We start from the raw sequence: 21,188 nt of genomic DNA, 5'->3' as shown, positions 1-21,188 counted from the left end.
CAGAGCCCCGGCCCCGGGGAATTCCCAGGGCGGATGTGTCTCCGGGGAAGCAGTTCAGCCAGTTCCCCTCTCTGAAGGTACTGGTCTGGGCCTCCTTAGCCACAACCCGCGGTGCAGCCCTGCATCTGCAACGGGGCGGCCGGGGCCTCCCCGGGTGCTGCGAGAGGCCAGTGCAGGAGCAAGCCCGGCACCCGGGGAGGACGGCTGCCCAGCGCGGGGCCGAGACGAGGCCCCGGAGAGCCCGTGCACGCAGGACGGTCCAGGCAGGGCAGTCGCATTGCGAAGGGGAAGCAGAAAAGCGCTGCAGGGAGCTGCTCCCGCACTGGTGACGCATGCAGCTGGAGCGAACGGCTCAGCCTGCCCGGTCCAGCCCTTCTCTGGCCGCACGGCTGGCGCTGGGCTCCGGGGCTGGTGGCACAGCCTGGGCAGCGAAGCCCTGTTCCCTCCCCAGGGCGGGGCAGGATTTTACAACCTGCTCATTGCTGCCGTCCCCAGCGCAATGCCCCAGCGGGGCCCTTGCTGTGGGGGGTTAGACGTGTTCTCGGCTCTTCCTTGACAGATGAAGGTCTGTTCTGTTGGGACTTGTGCTTTGTGCTGTGCGAAGGTTTTTCAGTTCAACTTTAAAATTTGCTCAAACCCAGGTGGAAAACTTCCTGTTTGTGCTTCCTCTGTACGTTCCTCCCCATGAAATTTCATTTCTCCTCGTAGAAGAGGTTCTGGTTCCCTAACGCTTGTCCTAAAGACCTTGGACGTTGTGAAACTGCCCTGCTTGGATGCAGTGTCACGAACGGGAAGCTCTGGAGCGGCTCATTCGCACGGAGCAGGACCCGCTGCAGAGCTGACAGCGGGCAGCCACTGATGCGGGGCCGCACCGGAGCCGTCTGTTCCGCTCTTGGCTTCAGCTTCCCATGGGAAGGGAGCTGGGTCCGTGGCTCCTGCCCCAGTGCCAGCTGCAGTCCCTGCTGCCGGGGGGTCCCGGCCTGTCCCTGTGTCCGGCTCCCCGGGGGCTCTTTGCCGCGGCTCTGACGGGCACCGCCAGCACCAGCCCCGCGGGCTCCTCTCCCCTCGTTTCCCGCAGCAGGCGCGAGCCAGGGCAGGGTGAGGGCTGCCCTCGCCACCTGCGACGTGCTGCCCCGGCCACGGTCCCGCTCCCCCGAGTGAGCATCGTGCACGGGAACTGGGCGTGCGTTTGCCGTGCACCCGGCAGCCAGCCTGTAAGCGCTCCTTCCGAAACCAGGGAAAGGAGACAAACTGGAGGTGCGAATCCCAGTCTTTGCAGCACCAACCAATGCCTCCAGCAATGATGCCTCCGTGCCCACCTGGTCTCTCCGGGCCCTGCTGGAGCTGCGTCTCTTCTCCAGGCTGCACCGTCGCTGCAGTTGCATGGTCACTTCAGGCTGCTGCGGTTGAGCAACAGCTCCATTTCACAAGTGCTCAGTTCAGGGATGTTGCCTCTGGCAACCAGGGCTTCCCAGGTCTAAAGGCGGTGTTTTCCCGCATCAGCTACCGTGGATTTCCTGTGCCTGGTCCTGCTCTGTTTCCAGAAAGGGAAATGAAAGTGACCTAAACTGTTTCTCCTTTCTTCCTTCCTTCCCCTGTGACTGCTGAGGCTGGGGATCAGCGGGGCTCTGCAGGGCTCTGGGGAAAGCGCAGAGCAGCCTCTGCGCGGAGACGCCCTGCCTGCCCCGCTCGCCCTGGGACCACGGTGCTCTGCAGCGGCGGAGGTGCTTCCCCTTTCCTCCGCCCGGCTGCACCCAGCCCACGCGCCGCTTTCGCTGTTCCCAAGCCCGAGCGCTGCGACTCGTCGGACCTTTCACACCTGGGGCCCTGGGCTCTCCCCCGTGCACGGCCGCTCTGCGGCGGGGCTGTTTCGGGGCCGGGAGGGAGGAGGATGCTCCTTTCTCTCTTCCCTAACACCCTGTTTTGGTCTCCCGGGCTGGGTCGAGTGCCTCTTTGCCAGCCCTCAGTCAGGGTGGGGCCAATCTGGGGTTTGCTCTCAGGAGGTGAAGAAACATAACTTGTTTTCTTTAGCCTGCGCTGTGGCCTGGGGCTGTGCTGCTGCTGCTGCTGCCTCCGGCTGATGAGGGCTGCAGCCAGCGCCCGGCGAGGCGGGAGGGCTCGGAGGCGGCTCCGGTGCAGCCTGTGCTGCAGGAAAAGCAGCCGGGACAGAGCAAGAAAGCAAGTCCATCGAGCCCGGCCGGCAGAACCGACCCGGCGCCAGCAGCACATCTGCTCTGCCGGGAGTCTGCTTCGGCTGCCAGGGAAGACTTTGCATCTGACCTAGAGCTGAACGCCGAGCAGTTCCCTCCTGCTTTTCGCTGGTCCCTCGCGGTCCCCGAGGAGAGGAGCTGGCCGTGCCGCCGGGCGTGGACGAGCCGCGGGAGCAGGGCCGTGGCGAGCAGGAAGCGCGGCTGGGGGCTGGGACGCGGGGCCGTCCCGCGCGGGCAGGCACAGCAGCTCCGCACGCCTCCCTCGCTCTCGCTTCCCCTTTCTGCGGAGCTATAAAGGCGGAGGGCGAGCGGGCAGCGGGGCGGCGAGGATGGGAGCGCGGAGCCCAGCACTGGCTTGCACGGCGCTGGCAGCGTGCCTGGTGCTGGCCGGGGCCGTGCACCCCGGCTTCGTGGTCAGGATCACTCAGGCGGGCTTGGACTACGGTAGGTTTGGCCCCTGATTTTCCCCTCTCGAAGGTGGGCAGAGCCCGGCCCGGGGCGATGCGGGGTGCGTGGGCAGGGCTGGCGGGGCAGAGGCTCTCGCTGCTGCCGCGTGCATCTGCGGGCAGCACCGGGGTGCCCAGGTGATGAGCTGCTGGGGAGGTGGGGAAGGCAGGGCGTGAGATGGATGGGCCCAGCGTCGCTTTTATGGAGGCAGGCAGAGCCTCGGCTCCAGCAGAGCGGAGCTATGGATTGAAATATACTGCGTGAGAAACAGCTCATTTACCCCAGCGGCTCTGCCGGTTGCGCTGGAGAGCAGGACGTGACTCCCTTCCCTTGCTGGAGCAGGGAAGCAGCACCCAGCCGCACCGCTCCGGGGGCCTGGGCTCCCTCCGGCTTCCCCATGCTGCAGCGCTGGGGACCCCCCAGTGTGCCGGAGGGAGGTGGGGGCCAGGGCCGAGGCCCCTCTCCCGGGCTGCCTGGCCGCGGGCAGAGCCCGGACGGTGTGTCCTGCAGCCCGCCTGCTCGCGGGGCTCTGCCCTGGCGTTCGCTCTGGCCACGCTGGGATTGCCACTCTGCCCGGTGGAAACGCACCAGGTCGTGGGCTTGGCGTTTCTTTTACCCCTTCACTGTGCACCGGGGGAATACATGCTTCCAGCCCCTCCGGAAAGCACGTGCCGGTGATGTTTTCCCTGTGCCCCTTGCAGCTCGTCAGCATGGGGTCTCTATCCTGGAGAAGGAGCTCGGCCAGCTGAGGCTGCCGGACATCTCGGGGGACTTCCGAGTGCGGAAGGTGGGAAAAGTGCGCTATGAGATCTCCAGGTGAGCCCGGCCAGCAGCTCCCTCCCCTCCCACCCCGCAAGGCGCAGGCGGTTTGGGAAGGGGCAGGGGAGCCCCCGCAGCAGTGAGCAGGGTCCCTTCCCCCAGCACATCGCAGAGATGTGGTCCATGTCCTCGGAGTGGGCTGGGACACTCCTGCTCCTGGCCCTCCCTGCCCGGTGCAGGGAAAGGGGAACCAGAGTTACGGCAATTCGGGTGCAAGCAGGTTTTGCGCAACTGAGCTCAAAGCAGTGAGCTTGGCACAGCGATGCACTGCAGAAAGGCCAAGTGAAGCGATGCTACTTCGGAAACGTGGTCCCTGCAGTCACCGAAACAGCAGCTCATGCACGCTTCAAGCCCAGCCCAAGCCGAGGGGTGCTGCAGGGAGCTGGGGCGGGGGGGGCCTGGCCCTGGGGGTCCTTGGGCCCGGCTCCCTCCTCAGCAAGGCTTGTGAGGGGTCGGGGCACCACCTTTCAAGTGCTTTTCCTCTTATTTCTTTCTTTATTTTTAGCTTGGACCTTCGCAGTTTCCGCTTGCCGAGCTCACAGATTTCCCCGCTCCCCGACGTGGGCCTGCAGGTCTCCATCTCCAACGCCTTTGCCGAGGTGGACGGGGACTGGCGGGTGAAGGTGCATTTCATGTAGGTGCCCCGTGGCTCTCCCTGAGAGCATCTTCCAGGCATTTATGTGGCTCACTCTGCATTTCCCACTCTGGGTCCGGACTGTTTTCTTCTCCTCCTGGAGTTTGGTTTTTCCGAGTTCTCTGGATGCTCTCTACAAGGGAAAGCCTGAGCTAGATCCCTCTCGAAGCTCTGGCTGGTTTGGGGTCCAACCACCATGACTCGCCAGTGAAAAATGCCCCCTTTCTCGCTCTCCCTGCAGTAGGGACCACGGCTCGTTTGACCTGAGGGTTGAGGATCTCTCTATCAGAATCAATCTGAAGCTGGGCAGCGATGCCTCCGGGAAACCCACTGCCGACGCTTCTTACTGCAGCACTCACATCTCCAGTGTTCACATACGTTTTTCAGGCAAGCTTAGGTACGTAACTTCACTGTTAAAGCCTAGATTCCTGCGTGTTAGTCCAGCCGGTATGGGAATGACCGGCAGCATAGCACGGCTTTCAGGCCCTGGTGCAAGGAATAGGATGCCGGCACCTGCTATCCCTTGCAGGTTGCCCCTTTGGCCCCCAGGCCTACTGCCCTTGCACACCACTAGCCAGGTGCCTCTGGACTCTTGCAATACAATTTCCATGCAGAGATGCAACCGAAAACTTAAATCTGGTCCAGATTTGCCCTACCGTGGTTGCACGTTTAAGGGAGATGTTTTCAGGCAGTCACTACGTTTGTATGCACGTTGTTCATAAGCAGGTCTGTTCACATTTGCAAATCCTAAGGCAATGCTAGGCTCCACATTGGCATGGGAATAACAGTCTCTGCTGTCTCGCATCTCTAGCGTCACTCTTTCCCTGGCAAGCACTTCTGCAGCATTTCCCGAGCGGGAGAAAGAATGACTGTGTCTCTCGGTGCTTTTCTCCGCAGCTGGCTCTACAACCTCTTCCACAGCGCTATCGAGTCCAGATTCAGGAGCATCTTGGAGAGCAAGGTATGGCAGGCAGGGCGGGCTGAGCGCCAGGCTTCCTGCTGATCTCCAGTCCTCGCTTGTAGCCGATGTGGTCTGAGCTCCTCCTGTCACACGCGCGGGTTTCGCTAGAGCCAAAGCGTGCTGGCGCGTTGCCCGTTTGGTGAAAACTGAGCAATGAGCGCTTGCGAGCTGCAGTCCCCTCGGCATCGCGTGGCTCAGGCTGAATTCTAAACCGGCAACATTTGCCAATGCCTAATATAATTGGTTCCTAATTAACAAAGACTTTTCTTTCCATGTGGTCAGTTAATTAGATCCTATGCCTCAGCCAAACTCATTGTAACAGAGGAAACCTGATTAGAGCTGTCCTTTCAGTGGCCTGCGCTCATACCCGCGTCTGGCAGCAACGGGGTAGAAATTCTCGTCCCTGGATTTCAGACAGTTGCCGTCTTGTTTTAATGGGGTGCATCAGGGAAACCCTGGTACCTACAGCCCTGCACAAAAGCCGACACGCAGGAAACCTGCAATAAGACACGAAAACAAGCTGTTAGCAATAATTACTACAAGGCTAACTGGCAGGAGTTACAACCTCTCTGGATGTGAACCTTGCTCAGGAAGGAGGCAATCGGAGAACAGGCAAATCCCACTTCCGCAGCGGATCCGAGTCCCGATCCAGGCGCATTTGGCTACTTCGGATGCCATCTAGTGGCTTTTCACCGGCCACCTGGGAGCGGTGGCAGCAGATGGGCTGGCAGTAGGAGCTAAGCTGGGGCCAAGCAGAGCAGGCCTCTTCTGCTAGGTTCCTTCCTGGGAGGCAGGCGCTTGCAGGAATCGAGAGGCTCTCGCAGCCTCGCGCCTCGGCAGCGCAGCGAAGCGCCCTTTTGCCAAACGCAAAGTTCTCCAGCACCTCTTCTGATGGGCGAGGGGGGGCTGGGCCGCCTGGGCACCGCTCCATCCCGCGCGGCAGCTCCTGGCCCCGGCTGCGTCAGCCTCGGGAAGCCGGTCCGCCACCGGAGGCAGGAGGGACCCGGGTCGCTGTAAACAGCTTTCTGCTGCTCCCCTTCCAGCCCGCCCGTGCCGGTGCCACGGCAGCACCGGGGCTGGTGGGTGTCCCGGCCCTCCGGGCGTGGGGCTGCAGCCCTCCCGCGCAAAAGAGGGGGCAGGTCTCCTGCCTGCCGCTAGCGCTGCCCGACGTGCTCCGCGGCACGGTGCCGTCGTGGTCAAGCAGCCAGGAATGCCTCCCTGCCCGACCGGGGCTGCCCGGGATGCTTGCTGCCTCCAGTACAGGGCACTTCGGCCGTTTGTCCCTCCGGGGAGGCGACGGGGGCATTTCCAGCACAGTTGGATGAACACCGGCTGGGGGACAGCCAGCAGCAGTGACCCTGTGGATGAGGACGTGCCCAAGGCTCTGCCTCCTCTTCCTCCCTGGCTCCGCGTGGCCAGCTGGCCGCCTTGCTGTCAGCATCATTGCTGCTCCTCCGATGCTCTGCATCCCACTATCGGCTGCTGCGGGCTGAATGCCCGACCAGACGTGATGGTCGGATCCAGCGTGGCAGCTCCCGTGCCCGTATGGGAACAGGACTGGAAGGCGCCTTTGGCAGATTCTCATTCGCCTGCAGGACTGTTCCCTGCAGCAGGTTTCCTGGGCCGTGGTTCGCCCGCACTCAAATCTCCCGGTAATGCTGAGGCTTCCCTGCGGATGGGGACGGCAGCGGCAGAGGGACACGTTCTCCTGTCCTGGCAGCACCAAGCTGCATGAGCTCACGTTGGCACGCAGTGATTTGTCCTCCTGCCCCTGCAGGGATGGATTAACTCTTTCCATCGCTCTGCTTAAGCTAAACTGTTGGCTGCTCGGCACAATTCGTTCCAGCAGAGACTGCAGGGAAAATCTTAAGGGCCCAAGTGAGATCCCTTCGAAGGGCCTTGATGCAGCTAAACTGTGCATGGGGAGCTTGGCAGGAGCAGATGTCTGCAGGTATAAACCGTGCATCTATTGGACACTTAATTCATTTGCTGTCTGATGCATAGACACACAGGCCACTGTGTGCTCTTCTGTTTAAGCAGGCTTTTGCAAAGAACAAAACAGCACTAGGCAGCAATGCAGAGACAGTGTCTGAGGCTTTTACCCTCAGGATGTGACTCAGTCACCCCAGACAGAGCTGCAGGTGCTAAACTTTGCCTTTCTCTCCCAGGTCTGTGAAAACGTCGTCAGCTCTGTCCGCAGCGAGTTGCAGCCTTACCTCCAGACCTTGCCAGGTACCGCACGGGGACGGCCCCGGGGTTTTCTGGGTAGCTCGTCCTCGCGTTTACCTGGCCACAAGGACAGTGACCCTCTGCCCCCTCCCCACTCCCTTTATTTCCCCATCCGTGATGAAAGCCACTGAACACTATCAGCAGAGGTTTGTCACCGTGCACCCCGCTGTCCCCAGGCACGGGTGGCACAGAGACCTGTCACCTCCACGCAGCCAGGGCCGTGCTCTGGGGCTGGCCCTTAGCGAGGGGGCCCAGGCTGCTCCTCGGGTCCAGGAGCTTCTGCAGCGCTGAGAAGCAGAGTGGAGAAGGAAACGTGTGGGGTGTTTGTGCTCCTAAACTTCACCTCTAAAGAGACTCAGAGAAAACGCACGTGGAGCTGGTACCGTGCGGCTGCACTGGAAAGCCCGGGTGCCGGCACTGCCTGGGGGGAGGCAGTCTCCCCCGGCTTTCCCCTCCTCCTCCTCAGCCTCGCTCATGGCTCTGCCCCGTGCTTTACAGTCACAGCCAAGATAGATGCGGTGGCCGGGATCGACTACTCCTTGGTGGCACCCCCGGCTGCCACTGCCCACTCCCTGGATGCGGACCTGAAGGTGAGAGGCTGCCGGGAAAGCTCGGTTTGGCTGTTGCGGGAGGCGGTGGGAGACGGGGTTCGGTTGCCTGCAGCGAACGCTGTTCCCCAGCCCCGGTGAGCGGGTGATGCTGGTGGGCAGAGCGTGGTGGGCATCACCCTTCCCTCCCTCCCTCCCTCTCCAGGGCGAGTTCTTCTCCCTGGCCCACCGTGCTGCCGTGCCCTTCCCTCCGCCGCCGCTCGCCTTCCCGCCGGACCATGCCCGCATGGTTTACTTGGGGGTCTCCAGCTACTTCTTCAACACGGCCGGCCTGGTCTACCACGCCGCGGGGGCCCTGGTCTTCGAGCTCACCGACTCCATGGTGAGGGGCGGACGTGGCTGGGGGCCGGCCCCATGCCTGGGGGGAGCGGGTGCAACCCGCTGCGGGTTTCCCCTGCGCCTCGGTTGCCCACGGGCATCTCTGCCGTGCTGCCGAGGCCGAGCGCGGGGCGCCGGCGGGGATTGGGGCTGGAAGGCGCATCGGTGAGGCGGAAGGGCTGATCTCATCCGCGCGGCCTCGCCGAGCCGCCTCCAGCGGTGACCTCCTCCCTCCTGCAGATCCCGAAGGGCCTCGACTTCCACCTGAACACCTCCACCTTCTCGGCCTTCGTCCCCCAGGTGAGCAGCGTGGCGGGAGCCGGCAGGATGGTGCATCTGGGAGCATCACCCCGCGTGCTGCCGGCACGGGAAGCAGCGCGGCCGCGGCTGGCTGTTGGGCCCGCGGCGGGTCTGGCTCCTGGACCGCCACGGCGTGCTCCCGTGAACGTGCCGCTCTTCCGACTGCCCCCTCTGCTCCTTTCCAGCTGGAGAAGCTGTACCCCGACATGCTGATGAAGCTCAGGCTGTCCACGCCCGCTGCCCCCTCCCTGAGCATCGGCCCCGAGGGTCTCTCGCTCCGTCCGGTTGTGGATATCCAAGCTTACGCCATCCTTCCCAGCTCCAGCCTGGCTCCTCTCTTCCTCCTCAACTTGGTGAGTCGGGGCACGGCTTGCCATGCTGCCCACTGCCCCGGCGGGGAGCAGCTCGTGCAGCCGCAGCCCTGGGCCCTCGTGAGCTGTCCGCTGTGTCTCGCGGGGCAAAGCTGGGAACGTCTGAGCTAGGAACCATCCTTCGGTGGTGTTTGGCAATCCCATACCACCTCTGCTAGGAGAGGTGGTGATTCCTTCCAAAACCAGCCCCTTCTGCTGCTTTTCTTGGTGCAGCAGGTGCGTCCCCAAAAGAAAAATACCTGGGCTCACAAATTGAGGTTGTGACGCTGGGTGCGAATGTGCTCGTGGACGAGCGGCAGCCTCGTCGTGTTTCCGTGGTCTGAGCTGTCCCCCAGGGCTCCTGCCGGGCCGGGAGGGTTCGGGGGAGCCGCTGGAGCTCTGCGCTCTCTCCCCAGACAGCCAACGTCTCCGCCAGCATCGACGTGAAGTCCAGCCGCATCGTCGGGAACGTGACGGTTGGCAGGTGAGGGGGAGAGCGGGGCAGGGCTCGCCCCGCGCCTCTGGCGAAGCCGCCGGGGTGCCCGGCCTGGGTGCAGCGGCTCGGCTCCGGGATGGAGTGGGATGGGGAGACCCTGGCAGCGGGGTCCGCGGGGAGCGGGAGCAGCACAGGCAGTGCCGGCGGCTGTGCGGGAATGCCTGCCCGGGGAAGGCCTCAGCGTGCTCTCCCGTATCTCTGCAGGCTGAGGCTGGCTCTGAAGCATTCGGACGTCGGCCCTTTCCAGGTGAGCTGCCCTCCAAAGAGCTCGTGCCTGGGTGATGCGCTCCTGGGAGGCTGCAAGCTGCTTCCCTGCAGCTGGTTGGTGTTGGCCAGCGCGGGCGAGAGGTGCAGAGACGGTGCCCTGAGCCCCGGGGCCATGCTGCCGGGCTGGGCTTGCACCAGCGCGTGTCTGCCTGCAGCCTGCCTGCCTGCTGCCCGCGATGCTCTGCCCCTTCCCGGGGTCTTGGTGGCTCCATCCCCTCTGGTCCGGGCGGTTCATGAGCTGCAGCTCCACAGCTCTGTCCCAGCTTTCCCTCGCCACGGGACCGGGATGTGCTGACTGTGCAGCCACCTCCTGCTGCGGGATGCCTCCCTCTCCTCCATGCTGCTCCGCCACCAGCACAGCCCCAACGAGCGGCTGGTCTCTAGCGAAGCATACGCTCATTCCCTGTTCCCGGTCTCCTTTTCTTCTCCTATCTATCTGCCAGTGCACGGTCACCTGCCCTCCGCAGGCTAAAGCTCTTTCCTTCCCCTCTCTCTGTGTCCCAGGTGCGAATGCTGCAGTCAATAATGAACATATTTACTTCCAGCATCCTGCTGCCACGTCTTAATGGTAAGGACCTGCTGGGGGAACGGAGGTGCTGGATGAGCACAGACCATGTTGCTCTATTGCAGCAGGCCCAGCTCACTAATTAAACCCATGTGGCCAGGCCTGACCTGCAGGTAAAACCTGCAGCGAGGGGCGGGGATGGTGGTGCGAGCGCAGGGGTGTTTGGGGTGGCGGATGTGGGCAGCGCTGTGCCGGAGCCTCCCTCTGCACGGTGACATGCATCCAGAAGGGAACAGGAGGGAAACAACAAGCATGAGGTGCATCCGAATGCTTTCCAGGGCCCTCTGGGTGCAGGGGGGGCCCCAGGAGAGCCCTGGGGGCGGGGGGGTCCTCCGCAGCCCTGGGATGCGGCAGGGAGGATGAAGGGTTGGGGTGGCAGGAGGTGGCTGCTGCTTTGCACAGCCCCATGTGCCCCTTCCCGTCCCCAAACGGCCCTGTGTATCGTCTCGTTCCAGCACGATTCGGCCAGGGCTTCCCCCTCCCGCTGCCGGACAGGATACAGCTCTCCGACATCGTCATGCAGTCGCACCAGGTGAGCCAGCGCCCGGCCACAGCCCTGCACGGGGGCCGGGGCGGCAGCGGGAGGCCGGGGGGAAATGCCACCAGCGTCCCCTCGCCGGGGCTGTGGCTGCTCCACACTGTGTCCCAGCAGCGCGCTGTGCCCTCCTGCAGCTTTTGAACTCAGGGCCTGAGTTTCCAATGGTGCTTTTTATAGCAAAAAGAGGTTTATAGTGGTGTTACCCCCCCGACCGTGCACTGCCAGGACATGTCTGCACGTGGTGGGGCTGGGGCCGCATGTGCGGAAACCCAGGGATGCAGCAGCCCGGGGGGTGGGAGGAAGCCGGTGTTTCGGGAGGCCGTGGGGAGCGCCCGCAGGAGCGGCTGCAACCAGACACTGAGTATTTATTGCTGGCTGTGGCTGTGAAATGTCTTCAGAGCTAAAATTAGCCAGAAGGGGCTGCAGAAACCTGTTAGCGCGTGTCCCAGGAGCAGCCCAACTCCTGGGCGCTGGGCCGCGCCAGCCCCACTGCCGCCCTCTCTCCCTCTCCCAGAACTTCCTCCTGCTCGGAGCAGACGTCCATTACGAGCCCAGAGAATGAAGGCGAGGCGACGGGCAGCTCAGGTGCCACAGCCAGCGCTGCCCTTTTGTCCACGGGGCCGGCCTGTCCCCACCTCGCCTCTGCCTCCCGCTGCCGCCATGGGCCCAGGCCCAGCTCCGGCCTCTCCCTCCCCTCCCTCGCCACGTGTGGACAACGCAGCTCTGCTGGCGCCTTGCTCGTCGGACCGGCCCTGGAGCAGCACGTCCTGGGGTTCAGAAACATGGGGAATGCCGCCATGGTGGGGGAAGCAGGAGGCTCTGCTGGGGCGGGCCATCTTCTCCGTCATTCCTCAGGATCACAGGGCGTTAATGACACCAACCATTACCCCTGCGGTGCCGCAGCCCCTGCTCCCGCCGCAGCCCAGCCCCAGGAGGCCGTGCAGGCGGCCACGTGCCACTCAATGCTCAGTGCACTCAAATAAAGCAAGCAGCTGCACAGGAACATGGCTACTGTTGTTATTTTCAAGCGTATTTTATGTTCACAGGGCCCTTGTGTGCTCCAGCGAATTTACCAGTGCCCTCGGTGAAGGCTGTGTTGTTTTCTGCTAAAAATTGCATGGTGAAATTACAAGCATTAGCCAGCAGCAGTGTTACGAAATCTCCTTAAAACGCTTTTCATGGAGGGAGAGGAGTGCTGGGAAAATGAGCGGCTGATTTACTCCGTTCCGGGGGAGGGGCGGGCCGCGGAACGGCAGCGCCGCGGAACGGCAGCGCGGGGGCGGCGGGCGGGGGGGAACCGCTTGTCCCGCGCGCGGCGGCCCCACGCGATTGGCTGCGGGGGGCCGGCGGGTCCGGCCGCGTATCCGCCCCCCCTCCCCGGCCGGGGCTGTCGCCATGGCAACGCGGCCTTGCCCTTGGGCCTAGCGTGGCCTGGGAGCCGCGGTGGCGGAGCCCGCTCGGCCCGGCGGCCGCGGCCATGCAGCCCTGGCGGCGCGCGCTGGGGTCGGCGGGGCCCTTCCTCCGCGCCGCCGCGGCCCCCCGCCCCGCCGCCGCCCGCGGGGCCCGCAGCGGAGCGGGCGAGCAGGGCCGCAGGGCCGCGCTGGCGGTGGGGCCAGACCTGCGGCACTTCCTCGGGGCGGCCGCGCCGCCGCCTGGGGCGCACGAGCCGGAGCCGGAGCCGGGGCAGTGCGTGGCGGCCGGCCCTGCCCCCGCGCCCAGGAAAGGTCCGTGCTGGGGGCTTGGGGTGGGCAGTGCTCCTCGTGCCCCTCCTCGTGCTGCTGCGGCCGCCATGGCCGGGCGCCAGCCTGCGCCGGGCCGAACAGGCCTTCCCGCTGCCAGGCCCAGGGGAAGGCGGCTTCCGCTGCACCAGCAGCTATAGCTCGGTAGTAATGCGGCTTCTGCCTCTCTGGCAGGCGCGGAGTGACGCCCTCGGAGGCGCTCAGGTTTCCCCGTGCCACTGGCAGGGCCTTTATTTGTGGCTTGCCCTTTCTGCGTGAGCTGGAAGCAGAAGTAGCTTATATGCTGCTTGCCTGGGATCTCGCCGATGATGAGACCGAGAGCTCTTCTTGCATGGAAAAGCTCGTGGGAACAACTTGCATGTGAGATAGTCAAGAGAGACTTGTGCATCACACCCAGCTCTGTCTTTACTGCAGTGTACCTGGAGACCTACGGCTGCCAAATGAACGTCAACGACACGGAGATTGCTTGGGCCATCCTGCAGAAGAGCGGCTACGCGAGGACAAGGGCACTCGACGAGGTGAGGCACCTGTAACACAGGCCCTCTGCGGTGCTTCGCACCAGTGCCATGTCTGTGAGTCCATCCCCCGGGGAGAGTGGAGAGGCAGATTTTATCTTGAGCGATTTCTGCAGTCTAAGTTTGTGGAGTAAATGAAACTACTTGACAAGCATGATATAAAGCTGTTGGGTTTTTATTTCCGTTACACTGCTGGGTTTTGTCTCTGTTGGAAAGGGGATTGGACACAGCAGTATGCTCCTGACTCATCTTTATCTGAGTTTACTTCCACCATTTGGTGGAAGACTTTGCTGGTCTGCTGTTGCGTTTTCTTGCTACTTTGTTGAACCCCACTGTGTGTTTGGGCAGATCTTATTCACTGAGTTAAGTGGGTTTGATAGTCTGCCTCCTCGTGTGCCTTGTGCAAGGGATTAGTACTTCTTGTTGGCTTTTACAAATTCTCCTTCTGTTTTTGTCATCCTCAATCTAGGCAGATGTGATTCTCCTTGTCACCTGTTCAGTGAGGTAAGAAACTTTTTGTCACGGCTGTTTTTTGAACAGTTTTTAAGGCATTTCCATTTGAAAACCAAGGCAGTAGATATGTTCTATAAGAAAAGAGACTGCAGATGTGAAACTACCATTTAGTTTAGGGTAGAGCTAGCTGATGTTACTGCATACAGCGTTTGCTGTGCTGTGAATTAGTATTCCATATAGTGAGAAAAAGCTCTTTGGTAATGTATACTCTGTGTATATGTCATGAGCAGTTAGAGACCGGCACAGATTTGTGCTTGTTTGATATTTTTTGTCTTCTGTGTTCTCTTGAAGTGACCGTCATTGCAGTACAGGGTCTATACTACAAAAATTTGTGAAATATGTTTCTGGGAAATTTGGAAACTATATTTATAAATATATAGGGAACTTTGCATGGTTTTTTTCAGAATGCAGTGCAAAATGCTCATTGTCACTTGTGAGGTAGCTCATACTTGCTGGCTAGGTTAGGCTTTCTCTGCAAGAGCTTAGTCCCTGAGTCATTTCCACAGTGTAGATGTTCCCAAGCAAGTAAAATGGTAATAGATAAGACAGAGTCAAGACACAATGTGCAGACCACAAACAGCACTTCCACGTGCAATCAAATCAATCAGATGAATGGTTACCTGTGTTTAGTTAATTCTTCTCACAAAGCCTTTGTGCCTTCAGGTTGGAGGAGCATTAAAGTGCAGCCAGTCAAAGTAACTGCTGTTCTTCTGGCTTCCCAGGGAGAAAGCAGAACAGGCTATCTGGAATCGCTTGCAGCACCTCAAGGCTCTGAAAGCCAGGCGGCTCCAGGCTCGCTTACCTCTCCACATCGGGATTCTAGGTACCTGGCAGGACGTGCAGCAGTGGGGAACATACACCCTTGTGACTCATCCCATCACACGCTGCGTTTCCTCTCCCGTTTTGGTGGCATCAAGCCTTTTCTGCAGGGTGAAAGCAGCTAGCGAGGGGGTGCAGAGGTGTCACTGAGGATGGGCACTTCCTCACAGAGACCATTCTCCTTTGGCGGCAGGATGCATGGCTGAGAGGCTTAAGGAGAAGATTCTGCACAGGGAGAAGCTGGTGGATATTGTGGCAGGCCCTGATGCATATCGTGACCTTCCCAGGCTGCTGGCAGTGGCTGAATCTGGCCAGCAAGCTGCTAACGTCCTGCTGTCGCTAGAGGAGACTTATGCAGATATTTTGCCTGTCCAGACTAGTGCAGGTGGCACAACAGCGTTTGTGTAAGTACCTTATTTTCCTCTGTGTGTTTCTGTGGTTCTAGTTTGGAAATACTGTTGTGCAGAACAGACACGTCAGAGACAGTGGCTACCCAGGAGATATAATGCCTGGTTGCTCTCAGTCCTGGCAGCCCAGAGACAGCAGTCTACCAAACCATTTGCTGCTTTTTTGCTCTCTGCCTGAGCCCTGGAGAGACTGACCTGTGCTCTGGCTGGCTGTCGGCTTCTCTTAGTCTCCTTTGAGAATGTTGATTGTCTAAGCCTGATGCTGCACCAAGCGATTTCTGTCCCAGCGACATTCGTGCCTTTTGACAATCTGTGCCACTCTCATCCCTGCCTTATGCTATGTCCTGGCCTACATTTTCCTGTTTAATTTTTTCTAATCCTCCATGTGTTGTCATTTCTGTTGATTTTTCTTCCATTTAATTTTTACAGTTTTGATAAGATTCCGAAACATGAAATCAGACTCTGTTCAATCTGGCCATAGGGTACAGAGGGACAGTTACCACCCTGTGTGATGCAGAAGGATCTTTCTTTACTGCCAGACTGCAACACAAGTCTATGTCTCGTTAGCTGCTTTGTAAGTTCCTTGAGTGAAAATATGCAGAGGATATTAGGAGGTGTTAGCTAGGGCAAGCAGTAGTCAGCTGTGATTGGAACAATGTGCAAGGGAAAGCCGCAAAACTGGGTTCAGAGCTGGAGCCATGTGCACTGCAGACCAAGTGTTGGTTGGGCTGGCGGAAGGCAGAAGTGCTGGGCCAGGTCAAAGCGGGGCAGGATGCAACGTGGGTGGTTCTTCTGGGGTGGTCATAGTACTGACCTGTATTTTACCGCCCTGCAGATCCATCATGCGGGGCTGTGACAACATGTGCAGCTATTGCATCGTGCCCTTCACCCGTGGCCGTGAAAGGAGCCGGCCCGTTGCCTCTATCCTGCAGGAAGTGAAGATGCTCTCGGATCAGGTTAGGCAGAGCCTCATTCCAGCTATCCCACGCTGTGGTTCTCAGTGGAAGTGTTCTTCTCAGTGGCACCTTTCACCAACGATGCAGCCTTTATCTCTGGGGATAAGGTTACCACAGGGTTCCACCAATTGCTTTTAAATTGCTCTCGTAATGCTTTGAGACAGACAGGGAAGGGAGGACTCCCCTTGGAGACTCATCCTTGAAGTAAGAGTGAAACCATAGCTGCTTCTGCAGCTTTAGCCTTCCTGACCAAGTCATATTTTTTTCGCTTCTGTTTATCTTTGTAGGGCGTGAAAGAAGTGACCCTTTTGGGTCAAAACGTCAACAGCTTTCGAGATATGTCTGAGGTCCAGTTCCAATCGGCTGCTACCCCAGTCCTCAGCCGTGGCTTTAGCACGGTTTACAAAGCTAAACCAGGAGGCTTGCGCTTTGCACATCTCCTGGACCAGGTCTCCAGAATTGACCCAGAAATGAGGATCCGTTTTACCTCTCCACACCCCAAGGATTTTCCTGATGAGGCAAGTGTAAAATAAACACCTGGACCTCTGTTTGCAGGCAGGTAGCTGTGAGCTGTTAGATGTGGGTTGTGCCTCCTTCCCGAAGGGAACAGCCGTCCTGGGAGTGGGGGGATGTGTGCTGAAGCTGACAGGTTTGCAGTTTTCTGGCTTTCACTTGGGGAAGATTCTTCCCTTTGGCATTCTGGCAGGGTTGGGCCATATACGAGAGTGTCTTCTGAACGCCGTTCACAGGTCCTCCAGCTTATCCAGGAGCGACACAACATCTGCAAACAGCTTCACCTCCCAGCCCAGAGTGGAAGCACACGAGTCCTGGAGGCCATGAGACGGGGGTAAGCGATGGCCTTGGAGAGCCCTTTACCCTGCCCTTCAATTTAGGGTGCTGTTTTCTCCTCACTGACATCACAGTTTCCTAACCAGCAAATCCATGTGTTGTTCGTTGCAGATACACGAGAGAAGCGTATTTAGAGCTGGTACACCACGTGCGTGACTCCATTCCGGGTATGGGCTCCCTTTGGCTTGATCTGACCTCAGCATGACTATTTCTTACTGTCTGTTCTTGAGTGAAGTGTTCTTCTCGAGTGAAGTGTAAAGCTGTGTGTCTGTGACAGGAGTGAGCTTGAGCAGCGATTTTATTGCTGGGTTCTGTGGGGAGACAGAAGAAGATCATCAGCAGACTGTGTCCTTGCTACGGGAAGTCCGCTACAATGTAGGCTTCCTGTTTGCTTACAGCATGAGACAGGTGAGTGAGGTATCTGGTGGAGAAGGCTCTCTTCTCTGTATGGTCATCTCACCTACATTTTCATTTTCTGTTTTGTCCCTAGCTCCTGAGTGTTGTTTCTCACAATGTCTTTGAAAATAATACCTAGAGACTCAGTATGTTGGTGGGGCTTTTTGCTTACATGCAGCACTTTAAGGGTCTGTGAGGTTGTTCGTTGCTCATGCTGGGCAAGAGGAGTGAAGCTGCAGGGTTTACTGCCTCTCAGCATGCTCTGCAGAGCAACTTTTATACCTATAAGGCTTCCAGCTACCCTGGGTGAGCAACAAAGTTGATTACTGATTGGGTTACCCGGTTCTGCAGACACTCCAGAGTGACTGCAGTGAAGCAGCCATGTCTGCAGAGACCTGACTGCAGGTACATTTGTCTTTAGCGGTGAGAAATTGTGCTGATGTAGCTGGGCTTGAGTCCAGTTGCAGAGACTTTCTGTCAGTCAGGGCTGGAGAGAACTGGTGAGTTTTCAGAAGGTATAGCCAGCAAAAGAGGTGATGCTTGACAAGTCTCCATTAAGATGCTCTCCAAGGCCTAAGAGGCTGGTGGGGAAAGAGGGCAGGAGTTTGGGAAGCATGAGAAAACAAAGGAGTATGGATCAGCTCTCAGAACATAGGACTACAAGTAATAGCATCCATTGCCTGTCTTTGTGGACAGCCAGGCAACAGACACGTATCTCACAGGAGCCACAGAACCTTTGCTCCACGCAGCCCCGAATACTCTGTGCCCTACCACAAACCTTCCACCAAAAAGATGGTACAGAAGGAATGTGAGGAAATCAAGGATGTTGCTGGTGCTTGGGATCCTGCCAGAGCAGCACATACAGTAGCTAAAGATGTTCCCTGAGGTTGCAAATATAGCATGTGACCCATGAAAAGCTGTTGCTTGCCTGAAGTGCAGCCCAGCTGGCTGGGATAAGACCAGGTTCTGATCTCAGGTTGTCTAATTCTTGAAGGGCCACACTTATTTTGTCTGTTTGCAGAAAACCCGGGCCTATCACCGGCTGCAAGACGATGTGCCTGCAGATGTAAAACGGAGGCGGTTGGAGGAGCTCATTACTGTCTTTAGAGAGGAGGCTGCAAAGGCCAACAGAGCCATGGTGGGCCACTCTCAGCTGGTGCTGGTGGAGGGGGTGAGTGTGCCTGGAACCTAGACTTGTCCTCCTCCTCTCTTGCTGGTCAAGGGGCTCTTAGTCTATATACAGCAATATCCCTTCTATCTCACCCTTCCCACGTACTCCTGGGACTCCAAGACCAGGTCTACGCACTTAAGCAGGCAGGCTGATTTTCCAGAGTGCTGAGCTGAGCACAAGATGCTGCCTAGTAAATGCATGGTCTCTTTGGTTCAGGGCTTTAGCCACCTTGCTTCTAAAAACCTTGGTCCAAATTTAAAGACAGCCATCTGGGAACTCACCAGACTTGGAAATCTGTGCAGCACAGGGTGTAAAGAGATAAATAGATGAGACTAAAATGATTAATTATGGCTTGCTGGCATGGCACAGACAGCATATTGGGTCCTTTATGCACGTGTGAAGATGAGGCTCCTGTCTGAAGGACTGGCAGTCCTGGAAGTCGGGGGAAGTCCTGGAAGACTGGCAGTCCTGGAAACGGGGTAGGTTAGAGACCTGTCTCCAGTCGAGCACTGAATCAGTGCAGGTTTTCAAGTACTGGCTTTGGCATGTGGTTCTCAACACAGCAGCTCTGGCCATAGGACTTTGTTACACAGCATGCTTAACAGTGTGGAAAGTGGTTTTTAATACTGCCAATAGTGCTCAATTAATTCCTGCTGCGATAAAGCCCAGCAGTGAATCAGAGTTATTGCCACTCAGGTAATGTTCCCTGTCCTCCTTCCAGCCCAGCAAGCGCTCTGCCTCGGAGCTGTGTGGGAGGAACGATGGCAACATCAAGGTGATCTTTCCTGATGCCGAAATAGAGGATGCTGCAGACTGCAAAGCTCTGGTCAGGGCCCAGCCAGGGGACTACGTGTTGGTGAAGGTGACCTGCCTGGAGCGCTGGTTTTCTTGGGCTGTTTTTCCTGCACAGTGCTGTTCTCTAGAGCAGCTGCTGCCAGGAGAGCCTAAAATTAAAATGGATCTTCCTAAGCTTCTTTGTTCCTAAGGACTGTTGTGCTGTTTCTTTCAGGTAACCTCTGCCAGCTCTCAGACCTTGAAGGGAGTTCTGCTTTGCCGTACTACCCTCTCCCTCTCTGCAGCTTGATGTTGATGTATCCCTGCTGACAACAGGCAAAAGCAGCAAATTTCCCCAGGAAGAAACAAGGAAGTTTGGTCAGGTGGAGGTGGGGGCAAAAACAGGGATTTTCTTCTCCCTTTTGGCAACAACCTTCCCCCGTAGATCCGTGCAAGTTTGTAGGCAAAAGGGATAGAAGCCATGCATGGACTTGCCAAACCCAGCTACTACGTGATCTTGTATTTTCACTGGCTCTCTGTTTGAACCCCCCTCCCGCCCCTTGCAGTGCTGCAGGTCCATCTCTGTCTTCGATCATGTCCTCTATTTCATCCCAGCCTGAGAAACTGATGTCTGCAGAGCAGGTCATTCCTACTAACTCAGCTGAATTTTGGAGCTGCAAAAACCTGCAGCACCTAGAAAATACAACTCCAAATACTGCTGGAGAGGGACAGCACAAAAGGACAAACTCAAAGAACAGGAGAAGATTTTGATGATTTCTTTCAAATATTAATAACTTCTCCATTTACAAATGCTTGGAAAGGATAAGGGAGAACGTGCATCCTGCTTGTTTGATGGAATGTAGCACAGAACTGTGGAATATAAAGTGGTGTTTAACACGCACAAGTGATGCTTAATATGTTATATTGGAGGACTGAGGGAATACGTCCCTTGCACTGGGGATATTTGGATCTAGGCTAGAGGGAATTTCCTTGTCTCTAGGCCTAAGGGAATGCATACTGTATTGACTGGGCAGCTGAGGGTTACCTCTCTAGCCTGTCAAAACTTTAGGTGCAAACTCTAGGAGTTTTGTGTTGCTTTTCTGTGGTATGTCCTTCCCTTTGCTTCACTGGAGGGGAGAAATGGTTGGTACCAGTTTAAATGGCCAGTAACTCCTGGAAGTTCTTCTTACAATTGCCTGGTTTTTATCAGAACTCAGTTAACCCTGGACATATTGTCATAGTCAGCCTTGTCTACTAAATTCAAACAATAGCTATAACTTGCACTTGCTGCTAAACTCTCTTGCGAGATGTGAAACAGAATCATGCCTTTTAATATAGATAATCTTGTTATTAAAAGATTGCAAAAGGCTCTATCCAGTGAGAAGTATTGAAGAAACTGATCAAATCTTCAAAAAGTAGTTCTGACATGAATTTGCAGGATTTTTAAATTAACATGAAAGGGTTTTGCTAGAAAGTCTTTTCTCCTCCTCCACTGGATCTAAGATACAATTGTATCTCTTTGAAAACAGCATGGTTTACTGAGTATTCATTAGACCTTAGCTTAAGAAACAAACACATTTTGCTGATTATCCCAAAGCTAATTCTATTCTGAGAAGTGAATCTTCTAACTGCACAGTCAGCGCTCATCAGTGTGGGTTTTGAAGTGTTAAGACATACAGTTCTATTCAGCCATCCTGCCTCCAGAGAGGATAGTGTCCCAGGCCCAAATTCACAAATCGGTTCATAGGTCCCTGCTATCCCGTGAGTGTAAGCCTTTGACAAGAGGATTTTAAGGAAATGAGAGGGCCTGTTTGGTTTGAAATACCAAGGGAAGAAGCAGGATGTAAGCATCATCACTCAAAAGTGACAGGTACCAAAGCCAACGTGTGCTTGCTAATAAAAATAACTGGGTTAGCTACCCTGCAGCATCTCTCAACTCGTTTTTCCTGTGCATGTTAAAACCATGGCCAACACCCCCTGAGAAGGGCTGATACCCTCCTTTCACTGTTCATTTTGACCTTTTCTCCATGAACACCCATTTCCAAGTGAGAAAATCTGACAGCAGCGCACCCTCCCCACTCCTTTCAGCTTTGAGGCCAGCTGTGGTCGTTTTACAATCATTATTTTAAGAACAAGAGACTAATGAGGAGGAGAGCTAGGTTTTACATTTTCATGAGAAGGTGATAATGCTTACTGCACAGACTCCCCCAGGAGCTGTAGTACTCACCATTTGCCTTGCCTCCTTAGCTTTTATAGGCCTCGGGAACCTGAGGCTGAGGTTTTAAGGCAGCAAAGCATCCATTAGGA

The 21,188-nt window shown here is 57.4% G+C and overlaps 2 protein-coding genes across 2 annotated transcripts; both read left to right on the top strand.

Annotated features, from left to right (window-relative positions):
• The first annotated feature begins 2,106 nt into the window (after nucleotides 1–2,106).
• Nucleotides 2,107–11,393, top strand: LOC112987296 (bactericidal permeability-increasing protein). Its single transcript, XM_026107104.2, has 15 exons — nucleotides 2,107–2,654; nucleotides 3,359–3,473; nucleotides 3,982–4,110; nucleotides 4,352–4,507; nucleotides 5,008–5,071; nucleotides 7,240–7,303; nucleotides 7,799–7,890; nucleotides 8,054–8,230; nucleotides 8,467–8,526; nucleotides 8,712–8,879; nucleotides 9,293–9,360; nucleotides 9,577–9,619; nucleotides 10,144–10,207; nucleotides 10,660–10,736; nucleotides 11,257–11,393. Exons 1-15 carry the CDS (start codon nucleotides 2,540–2,542, stop codon nucleotides 11,302–11,304), a joined length of 1,440 nt encoding a protein of 479 aa, XP_025962889.2. The 5' UTR covers nucleotides 2,107–2,539; the 3' UTR covers nucleotides 11,305–11,393.
• Nucleotides 11,394–12,080: 687 nt separating this feature from the next.
• Nucleotides 12,081–20,806, top strand: CDK5RAP1 (CDK5 regulatory subunit associated protein 1). The gene is made up of 13 exons (XM_026107063.2): nucleotides 12,081–12,466; nucleotides 12,896–12,999; nucleotides 13,466–13,500; nucleotides 14,232–14,332; nucleotides 14,522–14,732; nucleotides 15,571–15,691; nucleotides 15,979–16,209; nucleotides 16,441–16,538; nucleotides 16,652–16,707; nucleotides 16,818–16,948; nucleotides 17,958–18,107; nucleotides 18,829–18,969; nucleotides 19,117–20,806. The coding sequence occupies exons 1-13, from the start codon at nucleotides 12,220–12,222 to the stop codon at nucleotides 19,189–19,191; spliced, it is 1,701 nt and encodes a 566-aa protein (XP_025962848.2). The 5' UTR covers nucleotides 12,081–12,219; the 3' UTR covers nucleotides 19,192–20,806.
• Nucleotides 20,807–21,188: the final 382 nt, after the last annotated feature.

This window comes from Dromaius novaehollandiae, chromosome 16, assembly GCF_036370855.1.
Source record: "Dromaius novaehollandiae isolate bDroNov1 chromosome 16, bDroNov1.hap1, whole genome shotgun sequence".
NCBI classification, from domain to species: Eukaryota; Metazoa; Chordata; class Aves; order Casuariiformes; family Dromaiidae; genus Dromaius; species Dromaius novaehollandiae.
This window is presented reverse-complemented; position numbering and strand designations above follow the sequence as displayed.

Bases quoted from the DNA above. Each gene is read 5' to 3' on its own strand.
- CDK5RAP1 (XM_026107063.2), top strand. From the start codon at position 12,220: ATGCAGCCCTGGCGGCGCGCGCTGGGGTCGGCGGGGCCCTTCCTCCGC. The intron at 14,733-15,570 runs GTAAGTACCTTA...ACCGCCCTGCAG, and splicing joins GGTGGCACAACAGCGTTTGT to ATCCATCATGCGGGGCTGTG. The intron at 15,692-15,978 runs GTTAGGCAGAGC...TTATCTTTGTAG, and splicing joins TGAAGATGCTCTCGGATCAG to GGCGTGAAAGAAGTGACCCT.
- LOC112987296 (XM_026107104.2), top strand. From the start codon at position 2,540: ATGGGAGCGCGGAGCCCAGCACTGGCTTGCACGGCGCTGGCAGCGTGC. The intron at 4,508-5,007 runs GTACGTAACTTC...TTTTCTCCGCAG, and splicing joins CGTTTTTCAGGCAAGCTTAG to CTGGCTCTACAACCTCTTCC. The intron at 10,737-11,256 runs GTGAGCCAGCGC...TCCCTCTCCCAG, and splicing joins TCGTCATGCAGTCGCACCAG to AACTTCCTCCTGCTCGGAGC.